A 15,860-nucleotide genomic window follows, 5' to 3' on the forward strand; every position below is an offset into this window, starting at 1 on the left:
TCTTTAAAAAAAAAATAAAAAAATAAAACGAAAAATATTACAACAAATGTCCAGATATTTAACAAGGAGTCACGTTAAGTACTCAAACCAGAAACTCTTTTTAAAAACTCCAACACTCGCAACAGGAGTTTGTTATTAATGAGAAACAGCAGAGAACACATTCTCCTCTGGCAAAGAGAAAGCTATTTTTCACTTCCCCTGGTAACTATCTTTAGTACTTTACATTCTTAGAAACCAGGAATGTGAATATGGATTTACTGTGAAGCAACACGCAATTATCTAATGTCAGTTATGGGGGTGGGGGAGTCTACAAAATCAATGTGAATGAAATCCTAAAGCACAACAGGCATCAATATAGGGCACTGAGTCTCGTGACAAAGGGCTTGTGATCCCTGAAACTTTCATGGCCTGGACATTCCCGACTACGGCCAGTAGGCTATTTACATCTCAGTCTAGAAAAGAATCAATAGAAAGCTGAAAAGCCCTGGCTCTCGCACAAAAGATAATCAAAGTGCCTAACCCACAGCGGCTGAAGTAGGACACAGTGGGAATTATCTGAAATTAATTACTCTGCTATCAGGCGAATGTAGCATTATTGAGAAGGAATATCTTGGCTGGAGTTTCTTGCTGAGTCTCCATAAAAACACAGGACAGGCTAAAGTAGGGTAGGAAGGGCGAGTGTCACATACATTAAGATTGCAAACAAGTTCAAGCAAACTTCAATGCCAATGGTGGTCAGCTGTAGGAATGCACAGCGTGACTAGAAATGGGTGTGGGTTGTTTGTGCAAAGCCAGCTAGCAAAATACGCGGGGTAAATAATATCGCTTCAGAAAACTCCACTGCTGAACGGCCTGTCTTCACCTACATCTCTCGGCAAAAACTCACTCTGGAGCTTCTGGAAGAATGTACTGGAAATGGAGGGTGCATATGGTATTCCTGGCCCTTCATCCAACTAGAACAGGCTGAATTCATTTTTGCGTCATCTATGAAGAAACGGTTTGCTAAGAAATTAATAATGTGAGTGTGTACATGACATCTCAAATCCGTGTGAGCACATGTGGGGGTGATTTTAACCCATGCACTGCTGGGTAAACTCCGTCAGGGCAGGGCCTGTCTCTCCTGCTCCTATAGCTTTGTAACCTATCTACAGAATTAAGCCTGGTATACAGCAAGTGCTTGCTAGATGTCTCCTCAATGAACAAAGAAATGCTCAAGGGAATGAATGTCTGACTTCTAAGAAGTACCTACTTTCCTCTGACAATTTATACCAAGGTGATGGTTCTGATTTACCATCTGAAGGCGGTAATAACCAAAAACCAATTATCTAGTAATGTCTTCTTAGCAGCTCGTTCAAAACCACTATTGTACTCAATTTATATTAACTTTTTCTAAACGTGACGAGCCTCTCTCCCTGCTGTCTGAGTGTGTGAGGTTTTACTACAGCCCTGTTTCTCTGACTGGATAGTCTTATAACCTCCCCCTTGACTCAGATGCTATTAATCAGGACAGTATACAGTGAGTCTGATACTAAAGGACCCACTATGGACAATTGGTGTCTTTGTGTTCTCCCCAAGTTGGGTTTGAATCGCATCAGTCCTGAGTTACTGTATTTATTCTTCATGATTCTTTAGGTTCATGATTTACATTTAAATTATGCTAGTCTTTAGGACAAGGGGATAAGAGACCCCAAAAAGGCACATTGAAATCCATGAACACGGTTCCTTTGATTACCTCATAGTCCCAGCACACAATGCTGGCTAGCATAGGATACATTTATTACTACAAAGGGTAACGTCTCAGTCTCTCACATAAAAGCAAACCAAGCAGGGCTTTCAAATTAACAATCCCCTGGGGTTTTTTCTTTCTTTCCATTTTTTTAGCTGAAATGGAAATCTGGTGCTTGACTCAGGAAATCAGGGACAAGAAGGTAGTGGAAGGCTTGTATTTACTTCTGATAAGCCATCATCTGTTGCTTAGATGCAGAGAAGGTATAAAGAAAGAGGCTGTAGTTGTAGGACATGAAACATGCTCTCCGAGCAGCCAGGAAAGATGAACGTCTAAATACAACTTTGTCCACTAAGTATTTCCCGAACATGCCATATGAACTGGACACTCAGACACTCACTGGAGACACAAAAATAATGTAGCATGCCTTTCGCGCTCAAGGAGCTCACGATTCCCAAGGAGGCTAAAATGTGTCCGATGAATCCCGATATTCCAGGGTAACAGGTTTTGTGTACAAAGCTAGTTTAACAAAGCGCAGAATAGGAAGCAATAAAATATACTTAAGGAGGCTAAAAGAAATTTCAGAGGAGATGGCAGTTGGACTTTATCTTGAAGGACACACAGAATTTTACCTGGAAAAACCTGGAGGAAGATATTTTAGGTAGAGGAAATTGCATGAATTAAAGGAGAGTGTGTGAAAATACAAGTGTGTTCAGTAACACAGGCAGGGTCCAGGGTGGATGGAGTGGAGGCTATTAGGGGCAGGGGGTGGCAGAGGAGAGTGGAGATACTGATTAAAGTCAAGACTCAAGACTCTTGCCAAAATGTTTGGAATTTATCTTACAGAACTGGAAAACCATCAGGCTTTTCAGAAACAGAAGACTGCAAGAAAAGAGGTATGTTGTGGAGAGAGGACTACCTCTACAGAGCATGGACAAGAAGCTAAGGATACAGAGGTAGAGTTGCTTCCAGATTTTAAGGAGGAAAGAACCTAACAAACAAAACAACTATATAATAAGTGAAAAAGGGTAACTCCCTCCATTCTCACTCCATGAAGCTGGATGATGGCATCACAAAATATCTGCTTGAAACTCTCAACTCTAATTCCCACGATCCCTGTGGAACTCCTAGGAAGCGCTGTTTGGTCACATTAAAACAGCATGAATAATAAAAGTCATCCAAACTGGAAAAGAAGTAAAACTGCCTCTGTTCACACATGACACGATCTCCTATGGAGAAAACCCTAAAGATTCTACCACACAAAAACTGTTAGAGATAAAAAACAAATTCAGCGAAGTTGCAGACACAAAATCAACAATCAGTTCCATTTCTATACCCTAGCAATGAACAATGTGTAAAAAGAAAATAAGAAAACAATTTCATTTACAATAGCATCAAAAAAAAGTGATAAAATACTTGGAAATAAACTTAACTAAGGCGGTAAGACGTGTACACTGAAAATTACAAAACATTGCTGAAAGAAATTAAAGAAGACATAAAGAAATGCAAAGATACCCTATGTACACGGAGTGGAAGAACTTCATATTATTAAGATGACAATACCACCCAACTACAGACCCACTGCAATCCCTATCAAAATCTCATGGCATCTTTTGCAGAAAAAGAAAAACCCATCTTAAAATTCACATGAAATCTCAAGGGACCTGAATAGCTAAAACAATCTGAAAAAGAAGAACCAAGTTAGAGGGCTCACATGTCTTGATTTCAAGACTTACTACAAAGCTACATTAATCAAAAGAGTATAATATCTACAAAGGACAGGCATATAAACCAATGGAATAAAGTAAGAGAGCCCAGAAATAAAATCTAGCATATATTGTCAATTAATTTTTGAAAAGGAAGCCAAGACCAATGAGGAAAGAACAGTCTTTTCAACAAATGGTTCTGGGAAAACTGGGTATCTATCTGCAGAATAATGAAGTTGGACCCGTACGTTATATCATATATAAACATAAACTTAAAATGGGTCAAAGACCTAAACTTAAAAGCTGAAACTTAAAACTCTTAAAAGAAAACAGAAAATCTTCATGATATTGGATTTGGCAATGATTTCTTGGATATGACACCAAAAGTACAAGTAACAAAAGCAAATGTAAACTGGACTTCAAACTTAAAAAACTTTTATGCATCAAAAGACATTATCAAAAAGTGAAAAGGCAACCCTAGAATGAAAGAAACTATTTATAAATCATGCATCTGATAAAGGATTAATAGCCAGAATATACAAAGAACTCCTACAACTCAACAACCAACAATAAAACAACCCAATTCAAGAATGAGCAAAGAACTTGAATAGACATTTCTTTAAGGAATACATATATTCTTATTAGTCATTAGAGAAATGCAAATCGAAGTCACAATGAGACACCATTTTACACCCAATAGGATGGCTAGTAACAAAAAAGGGGGAAATTACAAGTGTTGGTGAGAAGCAGAAAAACTGGAACCTTCACACATTGCTGTCAGAAATGTACAATGATGCAGCCATACTGGAAAATTGTATAGCGGCTCCTCTAAAAATAAACATATAATTAACATGTGATCTAGAAATTCTACTCCTATATAGATACTGAAAAGAATTGAAAGCAAGGACTCAAACAGATATTCATATACCGATGTTCACAGCAGCACTGTTCACAACAGCTGAAAGGTAGAAACACCCAAGTGTCAATCAACAAATAAATGGATAAAACGTGGTATATATCCTTACAGTAGACTATTATTCACCCTTACAAAAGGAATGGAGTTCTGGCATATGCTGCAATGTGGATGAACCTTGAAAACATTATGCTACATGAAATAAACCAGACGCAGAAGGACAAATATTGTACTATTCCATGTACATAAAGGACCCAGAATAGTCAAATTTCATAGAGCTAGAAAGTAGAATGGGTGGGGTTTCCTGAACTTAGGGAAGGGGAGTTACTGTTTAATGGTTACGGAATTTGTTTTGGATGCTGAGAAAGTTCTGGAAGTGGATTTTGGTGATGATGGCACAACAATGTGAATGTGCTTAATGCCACTGAATTGAATAGTAATTGAACTTAAAAATGCTTATAACATTAAATTTTAAGTTACATATAATTTACCACAATTCAAAAATAACACAGAATGAATAGAACTATTTTGACTGCAGATAAGTCCAACAAAAAAACTGAGTAACGTGTCAGAAGAGACCCTTCTTTTCAGATCCCGGTGGGAGCTGGTAGTTGGGGAAAAAAGTCCAAAGGCAGAAGTTGGCTAAAATCTACTTTGTAGTAGAAGCGGTCAAGATGCTCAGAGACAGTAAACTCACATTGCAGTTTGACGAGCCATCGAATGTTGGGTAAGAACCGTCTGGCCAGTCGGCAGGGTCCAAGGCCGCTGACTGCCGGTGCTGGGCCTCATACTCCTTGAGCTACAACAAGAGAAAATGCAAAGATTGACATGGAAATAATGGCCAGGGCTGTCAGAGAGAATGCTCTGGGCACCTTCTTCATGCCACTGCTGGGGACTCAGTGCCAGTCAAGGACAAGGTTCCCCAAACTGAGAGGAAGATGCGCGCCCTGCCCTGTGAGTTTTCACCTACATCAAACTGACAGACACAACGGATTCTTTGTATTCTGTGTTCTAAAAAGAACCTTGATTTTCCCCTCCAAGATCCTCCAGCCTCAAAACTCATCTTTCTCAGTTCAATTGTAAGTTCAGAAACAGAAGTTGTCTGTAGTTTGGCCTCTGAATTACCTCTCTTTGTGAAAGACACGATGTGGTGGACTACGGACATTCTGGTCCAACAGAGGCGGAAGCCTGAAACTGATTTTCTAAGAGCACTTGCTTTTCTCTTTCTAGACTGCTTCAAGTTACCAGTTCCATGTTATCACCTAACAAACATTATGGGCTTTATTGCGGACCCTTGTGGAGGAGAGGAAAATAACAAGCTATCTAGAATACGTTCAGAGCCATGTACAGTTTGGGTTTAGAAACTCGGTTTCTACTTTCTGAAATAGAAAGACAAGTGAAACATTAGAGGAAATTGGCAAATTTAAGCAAACAGAAAGGTCTTTTAGAATGGCAAATGTGCGAAGTTCTAGGCATGTTTTCATAAAACACGTAGAAATTTAACTCTGCAACACAACACAGTTAAGTTGCCACTATATTAAAATCTATTAGAAAGCAGTTTTTTGATATGAATTTCAGACACTGATGAAACCATGTTCCATAAATCAAGACACCAAAAAACAGAAATGATCTGACCTAACAGCCCAGGAGAAGATGTCAGGACTGTCCTCAGCCACTGGAGCTATGTGGACGTGGCAAAGCCACCATGTTGACAACATCCCTCTAGGGAAAAGCAACTTTGCAAAGTATCACTTCCACCATGAAATTCTTTTCTGCGCATGCTTTTGACAGGAGACAGACGCGGGGAAGCAGACAGTATTGATTAATGGGTTAGAACTTGGCTGCAGAACCAAACATCAAATGGGAACCCCTGGGCAAATGACTTAACTCCTCTGTGCCTCAGTTCCTCTACCCGGAAAATGGGTGTGACAACAAACTATCTCACAGAACCATTACCAGAATTACATAAGATAATGCAACAAAACTCTTAGCACCCTGTACCAATGCAACAGACTCATTACGAGCACAGTGTTATCACCAGCCTTGGGGTTTCCAATAAAAGAGCTCAAAGTTCACATCAACTCCAGGTGTTTGAACTTTTGCTATTTGCTAATATCACTTTAATCTTTCTGGTACGTTAGGGGCATTAATATTGCTCTAATCTTTATGGTATACTTAAGTTATGTATCAGAATGCTCTTTCCTTCCAAATGTACTGGTTTCTGAAATGTTACATTCTCCCTGCATGACTGGAAGAGCTGCCGGCTGAAAGACAGGGTTATCATTTGTCTTCTCCAAGTCTCTGCCATACTTTTATATTCTACCTTAGGCCCAACTGAGAAGCCACTAAATGAGCTTCATCTTTAATGAAAACAAAACAAATTCCTAACTAATCAATCATAACAGATTGAATATTTTTCTTCTTCCATCCGTCCCTGTCCTTCATCGACTCTGGGGTCTAAGAGAGAGATTCAAATTTGCACTCTACCCAAATTTACCTTGTTTTTTCATTTTCTAATTTTAAAATGCTATGTTTTCAAGTTATAAAACGGGATCCCTAAAAAGAATTTGAAGTGCATTTTACAGGGGAAAAATGCAACCTGGTTATTTATTTATGTAACTACATTTTATATTCTACTTTGCTCCCAAAGAAGTTTTGACTTAAATATAATTTCATAGAAGACAGACAATTGATGATTTCATTTAAGAACTTAGATCTTTTGAAGCAAATGTACAGCTTTAAAACAATGACAGAAGTTTTTTTTTTTTTTTAAAGATTTTTTATTTATTTATTTGAGACAGAGAGAATGAGAGAGAGAGAGCACATGAGAGGGGGGAGGGTCAGAGGGAGAAGCAGGCTCCCCGCCGAGCAGAGAGCCCGATGCGGGACTCGATCCAGGGACTCCAGGATCATGACCTGAGCCGAAGGCAGTCGCTTAACCAACTGAGCCACCCAGGCGCCCAATGACAGAAGTTTTAAAGTGTGCATGTGTGTGTATGTGCACACGCGCGTGAGCGCATGTATCTGTCTCAGGAGGAAATATTCCTTTCACATCCTATTTTCTTTAGTCTCATAGTTTTCTCATACTTGATGTCCAGGATATGATTCCTAGAGGGATGGCCATCTTTAGGAGGTTAATGCTTACTCTATTTTAAAAACCTTTGAGGAGATTCTAAAATGTTCCCATTTCTATGAGAAAAGAACTTTTGTATTATATCTAATCTAAATTCCCTCCAGCTGCAAGTTAAATTCATTTATTTTGTCCTCAGTAGAGATTAAAACAAAATAAAACAAAACACTGTTCAGTACATCCTGAAGACATGTTGTCTAATAATCCTTCATATACTTGAAGATAGTGATTAAGTTCTGTTTCTTCTCTGAGATAAATCCTTTCCAATTTTCACCCATGGGACCTATTTAAAAAAAAATTACAATCATTTCGTTGTTCTCCTATGGACTCTCTCCATGAGCCTCTCTAGTTGTCCAAATCTCTGTGATTGATGCACAGTAGCTGCTGCAAGGAATATAATAATATATATAGGTTCCCAGTTCCTAATCATGCACTCTGGTATACCAGATGCCCAGACTCCGTTCACAAAACTGTTGACCAAGTCCTCAGTTACTATGCATTTGGGCTCACATCTACACCCTGCTCTAGGGAACTTTCCATGGCTGACAGGAACTGTTTCCCAGAGATGCCTAGAAGGCTGCCTCCTCCTCCTCCCCAATCAGCTTTAAGTCTCCTTTTCTCTGGCAGGACAACTCTACAGTGCAATTCACCTTCCAGAGCTCCCCACTCCCTATGGGATCAGCCTAAGGCTAGATTTCTCCTGAAACTGCATCTCTGTCCAGCTTTTCCCTCTGGCTCTCCTGCTCCCTTTCCTTACTTAGCGGCAGTCAAAAGTCAGTGACAAACAAGTACTTTTCAAAACAAACAAACAAACAAACAAAAAAAACCCCAATGACTTTATTTTGGACTTTCACACAGGTATGACCTTATGGAATCAGACACATATTTATCAGATGGATTAATATGTAATATTTAGTTACTAGATCAAGTTAACATGAGTAGTCTTTTGTATTCATAATTACATTTTAGGAAATATGATTATCAAATCGTAGTCATAGATCTCCCTCAATTTCCTAGAGCTAGTGCTTCCAGTTAAAATGTCAAAGGACATATTTTTCTTTTTTTTTTTTTAATATTTTATTTATTTATTTGAGAGAGAGAATGAGAGAGAGAGAGCATGAGAGGGGCGAGGGTCAGAGGGAGAAGCAGACTCCCTGCTGAGCAGGGAGCCCGATGCGGGACTCGATCCTGGGACTCCAGGATCATGACCTGAGCTGAAGGCAGTCGCTTAACCAACTGAGCCACCCAGGCGCCCCAAAGGACATATTTTTCTACACCATATCCCCATCACTGCTGAGCACCATCATACCAAAACACTAGTGTTCTCTTTAGCCAAAGCTTTAAAATTAACTGCATTTATTCCCTACTCACCTATCCTCACTCATACACCACAAAAATCACCCAGATAAATGAATACCCTGTGGCTTCCAGGTATCTCATAGGCTTCCAGTCCTTGCAGAACTAGCCCAAAATCTAAGTACCCTGAACTTATTTGCCAAGAGCTATGCACGCTCTTAAAATTACCACCTGGAAATTGTGTTACATAGAACATGCCAATTACCTAGATCCCCCTAAACAATTTTTTTACTAATAAGCTTGACTTCCTTAAAGCACACGTAGTAAGTATCCATCATAAAACTATTAGAAAATGTTTGAGATGCATTAGATTTGATGAAACTATTCAGTTAATATAATATAAAAATCGTAAGTTAAGCTGCTTTTCTTTTCTTTAAGCTGCTGTCTTTTTCAATTATACACTCAGAGAAAATACAGAAATACAGAGGTGTTTTATAAAGTTCATTCTCTTCAAAAGGTTTTTTTGCAGCTTATGGTAGTGTTTCACATATTAATTCCTTGGAGCCTTTTTCATTTTGATCTCTGTTTCTATCAATAACTGGGTTTTCAGGTGTGTGAATCACCCTGCGTACTTCCCAGGGGGAAAATACCCATCAATGAGATCAAATTCATACAAATAAAGCATAATGGACCAAATTGTCTTTGTTTGACATTAGACAAAATTTCCCCCAATACAAGGATGTACTGGGGATAGTCCCAGCTCCAAACAACACACAGGCAAATTTCTCTCCTGATACTGGGTTGCCCTGTCAGGAGTAAATTTAGATGTTCTACCCATGGGGCTTTAAGTATGTGATTGACAGCAGGAGAAACATACACCTGAGGTCCTGAAGGACATTCTCATCATGGTCATTATAGGAGGCCCAAGTCTTATGGTTTTTGTTTTGTTGTGGTTTTTTAATATAATGATCAAGTAAATTTAGATCCTTGAGCTGTCATAAAAGAGGCAGATCCTTTCCATAGACTATTTTCTGCTCTAAATAACATTTTCCGTGAAGTGTTTTGTCTCTGGCCAAAGCAGCAGCCCATCCAGTCACTAGTAGCTGAGGCTGTAGGCTGCCCTGCCAGGAGCAGGCCGAGAGACTTCCCTGCCACTTCACCATCTGTCAAAGGACACCCATCGCTGTGTGCAGAATCTAGGAGAGTTTAGAGAAGGTCATCAATTTTGTTCTTCAATCTGTGTTTCTGGATTGTCTTACCAGAAAATATTCTTGATCTCTTGCTGGGCTCTGTCCTGAAACTAGGCAGGGCAGCCCTCCCCACACCCACCCCGGGAACAGACAGATTGCATTGCTTAAGCCTCCACCCAAATCCATACACAGCTGTGCCACCTTCTCATCCAGTCAACTTCCGATTTCCTTTCCATATAAATAATAGCTAGCTGTTAATTAAAATCATCAGCTCCGAAGGAGCTTTTGTCCCCAGCTTTGAAAATGCTCCATTCTTTTTAATTATAGAAATGCACTACCTAACACTATGTTAAGGCCACTTCTCATACTTTCTTCTGCTCCATGAAAACTGGATTAGGTACATCATATGCAATTCTCCTCCCAGTAGACCAGGTTGGGGGTGAAGGTGGATCAGCAGCAAGGACAGGAGGTCGCCACCTGTCACCTGCTCCATCCCTAGTCCAGCACTACTTTGGTCCACCAGGGACACCGTGGGCCGAGATCACCTCCATTTCTTCAAATCGACAAAGCAAGAGAAGCCGGCAGATGGGTCTGGAGGTGGCCTTGGCCCTCAGGCCTCCAATTAAACCCCCGTCCCATCTCCCTCTCCCTTCAAGTGCTTTATTCCCCCCAAGGCTGTCTCAACAATACGTGAAACTCTTTGTTTTTTAAACTACTGAGGTTTAGAGTCAGGTATAGGAAACTAAATTGAACGTGCTTGTCACGGTTTCAAGGTTTCAGATCTTTAAGATTCTACTTAATGGTAAAGTCATAACTCATTCAATAATTCCTTAGTGACTTAAAAGTTTTCATTTTTTCTAAATTGAACGTGCTTGTCACGGTTTCAAGGTTTCAGATCTTTAAGAATCTACTTAATGGTAAAGTCATAACTCATTCAATAATTCCTTAGTGACTTAAAAGTTTTCATTCGTTTCTAAACCTGCCTAATTTATGACTGTCTACACAGTACCAAACCAACTATTCTAAGTGGAAATCCAAGAATCCATCAGTCAGTTTGTTGGGCAACAACCAAGCAGGAAACCTCTTAATAATTGCGCTCTCTCTATCATAAATGCTACACCAGTACCCTAAGGATTAATTAGGCTTCTTTTAGTGCTTAATTTAGCTCAGAGCAAAAAATATCTAATTAAAAAACTAATCTCTAATTAATACCTACTTAGAAAGAAAAGCAAGCAAAATTTTAAGGTATGCCTAAAGCTTAACTTTTAAATTATTCAAAGTTTAGTCTGTGACAGCATCTTATACAACTGATGTTTACAATGGTTGTACTGTATTTTTACTTTGTTTTTTATTTAATAATTTTTTATCATTGTTATATTCTTGTCAATCTTTTTACAAGGCTTGTGTATTTTGCAATGGCATTCAGAGAATCCCTTTCCTCATTAAAGTGGTCCACAGCTCAAAAATATTTGCCATTCATTCATGCACGTAGTCACTGAACACAGAAATTTAAAATTCACAACATGGAATGCTTGTATTAAGCAAACAGAATGGAATCAGTATTTTATCTGATGACATAAGTACTTGATGACCAGCAAAGTATCATCAAAATACTACTCTGAACAACACATTCCTGTACTCTTGAGGTCCCTGCTTTAGTCTACTAGAGCGGCTATAACAAATTACCGTAGACCGGATGGCTTATAAACAACAGGAATTCCTCACAGTTCTGGAGGCTGGGAAGTCCAAGATCAAGGAGCTGGCAGATTTAGTGTGGGGTGAGGATGTGCTTCCTGGCCCCATCTTCTCGCCAGGAGTCCTCACATGGGGGAAGGGGTGTGGGGGCTCTCAGGGGCCTCTTTTGTAAGCTCACTCATTCCACTCACGAGGGCTCCCCCCCTTAGATCCTAAGCACCTCCAAAGGCCTTACCTCTCAATAACACCGCACTGAGCATTAGAATTTAATACATGGATTAAGGCCGGGGGGGACACAAACATTCCCTCTATAGCAACCCCCCATTTCTCCATATAAGTGGGTCAAGTGCTCACAAACGTAAACCAAGTATCGGCACTCTTACCCTCGCAAGCGCTTCCTCAATGGTGATCATCTTCTCCTTGACCATCATCATCAGCTGAATCCGTTCCTCATCACTCATTGTTATCTCGCTTGCAACATAGCCCACGTCTTCTCCTAGAGAGTGAAGACAAAAGACAGGAATGAAACGAAAGGAAGATAAAACAACATGCTGAGTCCTGCAAGGTCACTGGTCAGGACTGGAGAAGGAGATAGTTCAAGGGCATTGTCTGGCATTGCACGTTGCTGATGGAGCAACAACAGGAGCCGGAGCAATGGGCTGCTTTTGAGGAAGCCAACGAGCCCATCTTATTGAGGAACAGGCTCTGAGGATGTATGCATGTTACCATAGAAACAAATCCTTCAAAATGACCAGAGCCTTTATGATGGAGGGCTTAGTGGAAGGGTTTTGGAAGAAAGCCGACAGGAAGTCCGGAGTAAGAGGTGGGGCAGAGACCTGATTGAAAAGACCCACCTAGAGCAGACAAGCATTCCAAGGCTCCGTCGGCTGATGGTCCTCTGTGTCCTTCTATTTCAAATATGAACAAGAAGAAAATCTTTTTGAGAGGAGTGGGAGGGACCCCTTTTTCGTAACATAGAACTTTAAGGTCACAGAGTCAGCGGCAGAACAAGACCTGCAGCCTGGCGAGATCCTAGCTTCCTACGAAGCTGTTTAACTGCCGTTCCTCAGAGGACACGCACAAACAAAATCACAAGGATGAAGCATTTTGAATTCATTTATATATTATATAATATATATAGTAAAGTCTCATCATAAATACGTATGTATCTGAAAGTCTTGCCATAAATATGTATCCAGACTGTGAGGGGAACTCAATTTCCCACTCGAAACTGAAGGCAGCCAGGGACGCCTGGGTGGCTCAGTCAGGTAAGCGTCCGACTCTTGATTTCGGCTCGGGTCATGATCTCAGCCCCCTTGTGAGATCGAGCCCCACATCAGGCCCTGCACTGGGCGTGGAGCCTGCTTAGCATTCTCTCTCTCCCTCTGCCCCTTCCCCCTTCCCTCGAAAACGGAAACAGAACTGCTGAGGCAAAGAGAATCCCATCAGGATCTTTCGAAAGTGCTTTCCTGCAAAGCAAGCAGATTACCGATACCTGTAATATATGTGAGCCACGTGAGCCTGGGTGCCCTTGGTTAGCGTGTAAGGAAGGACAGGTCAGTGGACGTGGGCGGTAGTGCACACGCTGGGAATAAACCCACATTCTGGTCCCCATCCTTCCCCTGCCCTATCTTTCTCACACATACTCTACCAGCTTCGATGTCACTGGGATGCTTGGCCACTGCTAAGTTTGCCCTTGGTGTAGAGGACCAGTAAGAAAGTCTGACTGCAGACTGCAGGAACCCACTGCAATCAGGGCCGACCCTGGAATTTATGTTCCCCTGTGTTTCTCTATCTCATTTCCATTTTGTAATCAATCAGTCCGGAAATACCACTCAAGTTTCCTTCGCCACTCATCTACTTGTCCGGGAAGAATAATAGTGTGTGCTGGGTGAGGAGACAAGCCTGCTGGTTTGATTCATTTTACTATCTGCGTCACCTCCGAGGGTGGAGGGAAGCGACGGGGAGCTGGTTGGGTTTTTTTAAAAATCCACATGAGCCAGTAAACTGTTGGCTTCCTCCCTCTATCACTGCGTCCCTTTCTCTCTCTCTTTTTCCTTCCCTTTCTTTCTAAATACGACTTTGTTAGGATCCGAGGTTTACTCTGAATCGCAAGTGACCTTGGGTGTGTGCCAGAAGGAAAAACTGGGAATGTTTAAGAATCATAACCTTAAACCAGGAAACTGGATTAACCCCAGTGAATGTGGCTGGGGTCGCAGGTGTGTGACTGCTGTATGTGCTGTCCTTGTCCACGTGTATGAGTAACTGGAGAAGCATTCTGAACAGGGTAGGACAGAACGATTTTGTAAACGAAAACAAACAGAGTCGCTGGTCAGCCACTAAAAATGTTCATCTCGTGATAACCTCACTCGGCTGCGCTGGGATCGAGAAGTAGCTTTGTGTCTGCTTCCTCTCTGAATACGGGGAAACATAAATTACCCAACTGGGCCTCAAAAGGATGACATATTTACTTACTATATAAACAACAACAAAGACACGGCCAAGAGGAGGGCAGGGCTCCCTCCACAAAGCAGCCTGGGCACATTCCCATGATGTCAGACCATGAGAGAGTTTCCAGGGGCAACAACCCCGTAACTGGCCTGCCACAGAAAAGCAGCGAAAGCTCAGAAGATTGCGAAGGCCCCAAGTGGCGGGACAGGGGGATGGGTCCAAAACTAACAAACACTATGCCTTTCTGGACCCTTCTGGGATAGATCTTGGCAAGGAAAGACCTTCCTGAGGTTGGTGTGACCGAGAAAACGCAAGATTTGGTCTTTGCCGTCAGATCTACGAAAAGGAAGACCTGCCAACTCTCGTCATTTTGTTTTCTTTGATTAAAACAAAACAAAACAAAAACAACCCACTGGGATGAAGTCTTAAAAGTCATGACAGGAATGTCAGAAAAGTCAAAATCTTTGTGGGCCCAGGCAACGAGTGTTTCTGACTGGCAGCCTCCAGTTAGATTAGTGGGCGCAGGCTTCTCAACATTTGGGAGCTAAAAGGACTTACTGTCCACCAGCTGTGGTACAGTACCTTTTGAAGTCTGTCTCATTATTCCTTTCTGGTTCTTTCGGAAGTTCTGCCAGAAATACTTATTTTTCTTCTTCCAGTCTCCTTTTCCTTTAAAAATGAAAGGAGGGGGAAAAAAGGCACAAGCAATAAATTCATTAATAACAAAAGTAGCCTCTTCTTTATAATTCAAAGCTTATAAGAATACTTTGATTTCACAAAAAGACAGTTTTTCTCTTTAGATTTGTGAAAGACTTGGAAATGCCTAAAAAGTTGTTTAAAGGAAATGCAAATTTCCTAGCAGCGAGTAATGGTGCAGTGGGGTTAAGATGAGAAATAAAGAAACATCAAAAAGGCAAGCAAAACACGCATTCGTGTATTCACTTTGATGTTGTTTAACTAGTATGTCTAATTCTGCCCTGTCTTGTCTTGCGGTGGAGTCTCCCCCTCTGGTCTCAGCCACAATTATTCCAACGAAACCACAAATGGGATACTTTAAGAAGTTAACTTTGTTTTGTCGTTATCCCTGTTGTTGATCTCCCCTCGATTTATTTCTGTTGTTCCAGATTTAAGGAAGACGACAGAAGGGCTGGTATGACCTGGGTGTACTCGCCCGTTGACAGAGCCGGCTCCGGGAGCCCGCTGGGTTGACCCGCGCTGTTTCTCTGTGGCGTCGAGTTTACTCAGGGGGCAGCTACGGCGTGGGCAGGGTGGGGAGAGGGGGCTCCCACCTCTCTGGCATTCAGGCTACTTGCTGACCGACTACCTGCAGCTTACCCAGGGTACGACGCGAGAAAAGCAGACCGCTATCCTGCTGTGACAGCTCCCAACTGAGCCCCCTCCTCCCTTTCTCCCCGCCCAACCCCCCAGACTGTTTGGGGAACAGTTTCACTTGTCTGCAGGTGAAAACCATCTCACTGCCGCAGCTGCCCATCTGCAGCGTTTGCTAGGGTTCTGATCCTCGCTGATCTATGATGCCTTTTAAAACGCAAAAGGAAAGGGAAAGAGCACGTGAAAGACGGGAGAGGCCCTGTACTTAGAGATGAAACGAAGCAGCAGGTCTCAGGCAGACGGGGCACACGCAAAGGACCAGCTTCGTCACTGTCACCACTCGGTGTGTCTGGCTGCTCTGCGGCCACAGGAAGCAGGGCCCCGCGGAGGAACGCGCTGCTGGTTTCCAGTCTAGACTGGTGGT

General features: G+C 41.6%; 1 protein-coding gene across 4 annotated transcripts in view; it reads right to left on the reverse strand.

Moving 5' to 3' along the window:
• Positions 1–15,860, reverse strand: part of SASH1 (SAM and SH3 domain containing 1) — a 189,136-nt gene that overhangs the window by 61,981 nt on the left and 111,295 nt on the right. For 2 of the 4 annotated variants that reach the window (XM_044917636.1, XM_021693636.2), the window contains exons 6-9: positions 14,690–14,776; positions 12,511–12,564; positions 12,040–12,152; positions 5,043–5,144 (exon numbers count right to left, since the gene is read on the reverse strand). In XM_044917636.1, the coding sequence (XP_044773571.1) occupies positions 5,043–5,144; positions 12,040–12,152; positions 12,511–12,564; positions 14,690–14,776 (356 nt within the window). The remainder of the gene's footprint in view (positions 1–5,042; positions 5,145–12,039; positions 12,153–12,510; positions 12,565–14,689; positions 14,777–15,860) is intronic. The other 2 variants (XM_044917637.1, XM_044917639.1) reach the window with 1 other exon arrangement.

Source organism: Neomonachus schauinslandi, chromosome 8 (genome assembly GCF_002201575.2).
Source record: "Neomonachus schauinslandi chromosome 8, ASM220157v2, whole genome shotgun sequence".
NCBI lineage: Eukaryota > Metazoa > Chordata > Mammalia > Carnivora > Phocidae > Neomonachus > Neomonachus schauinslandi.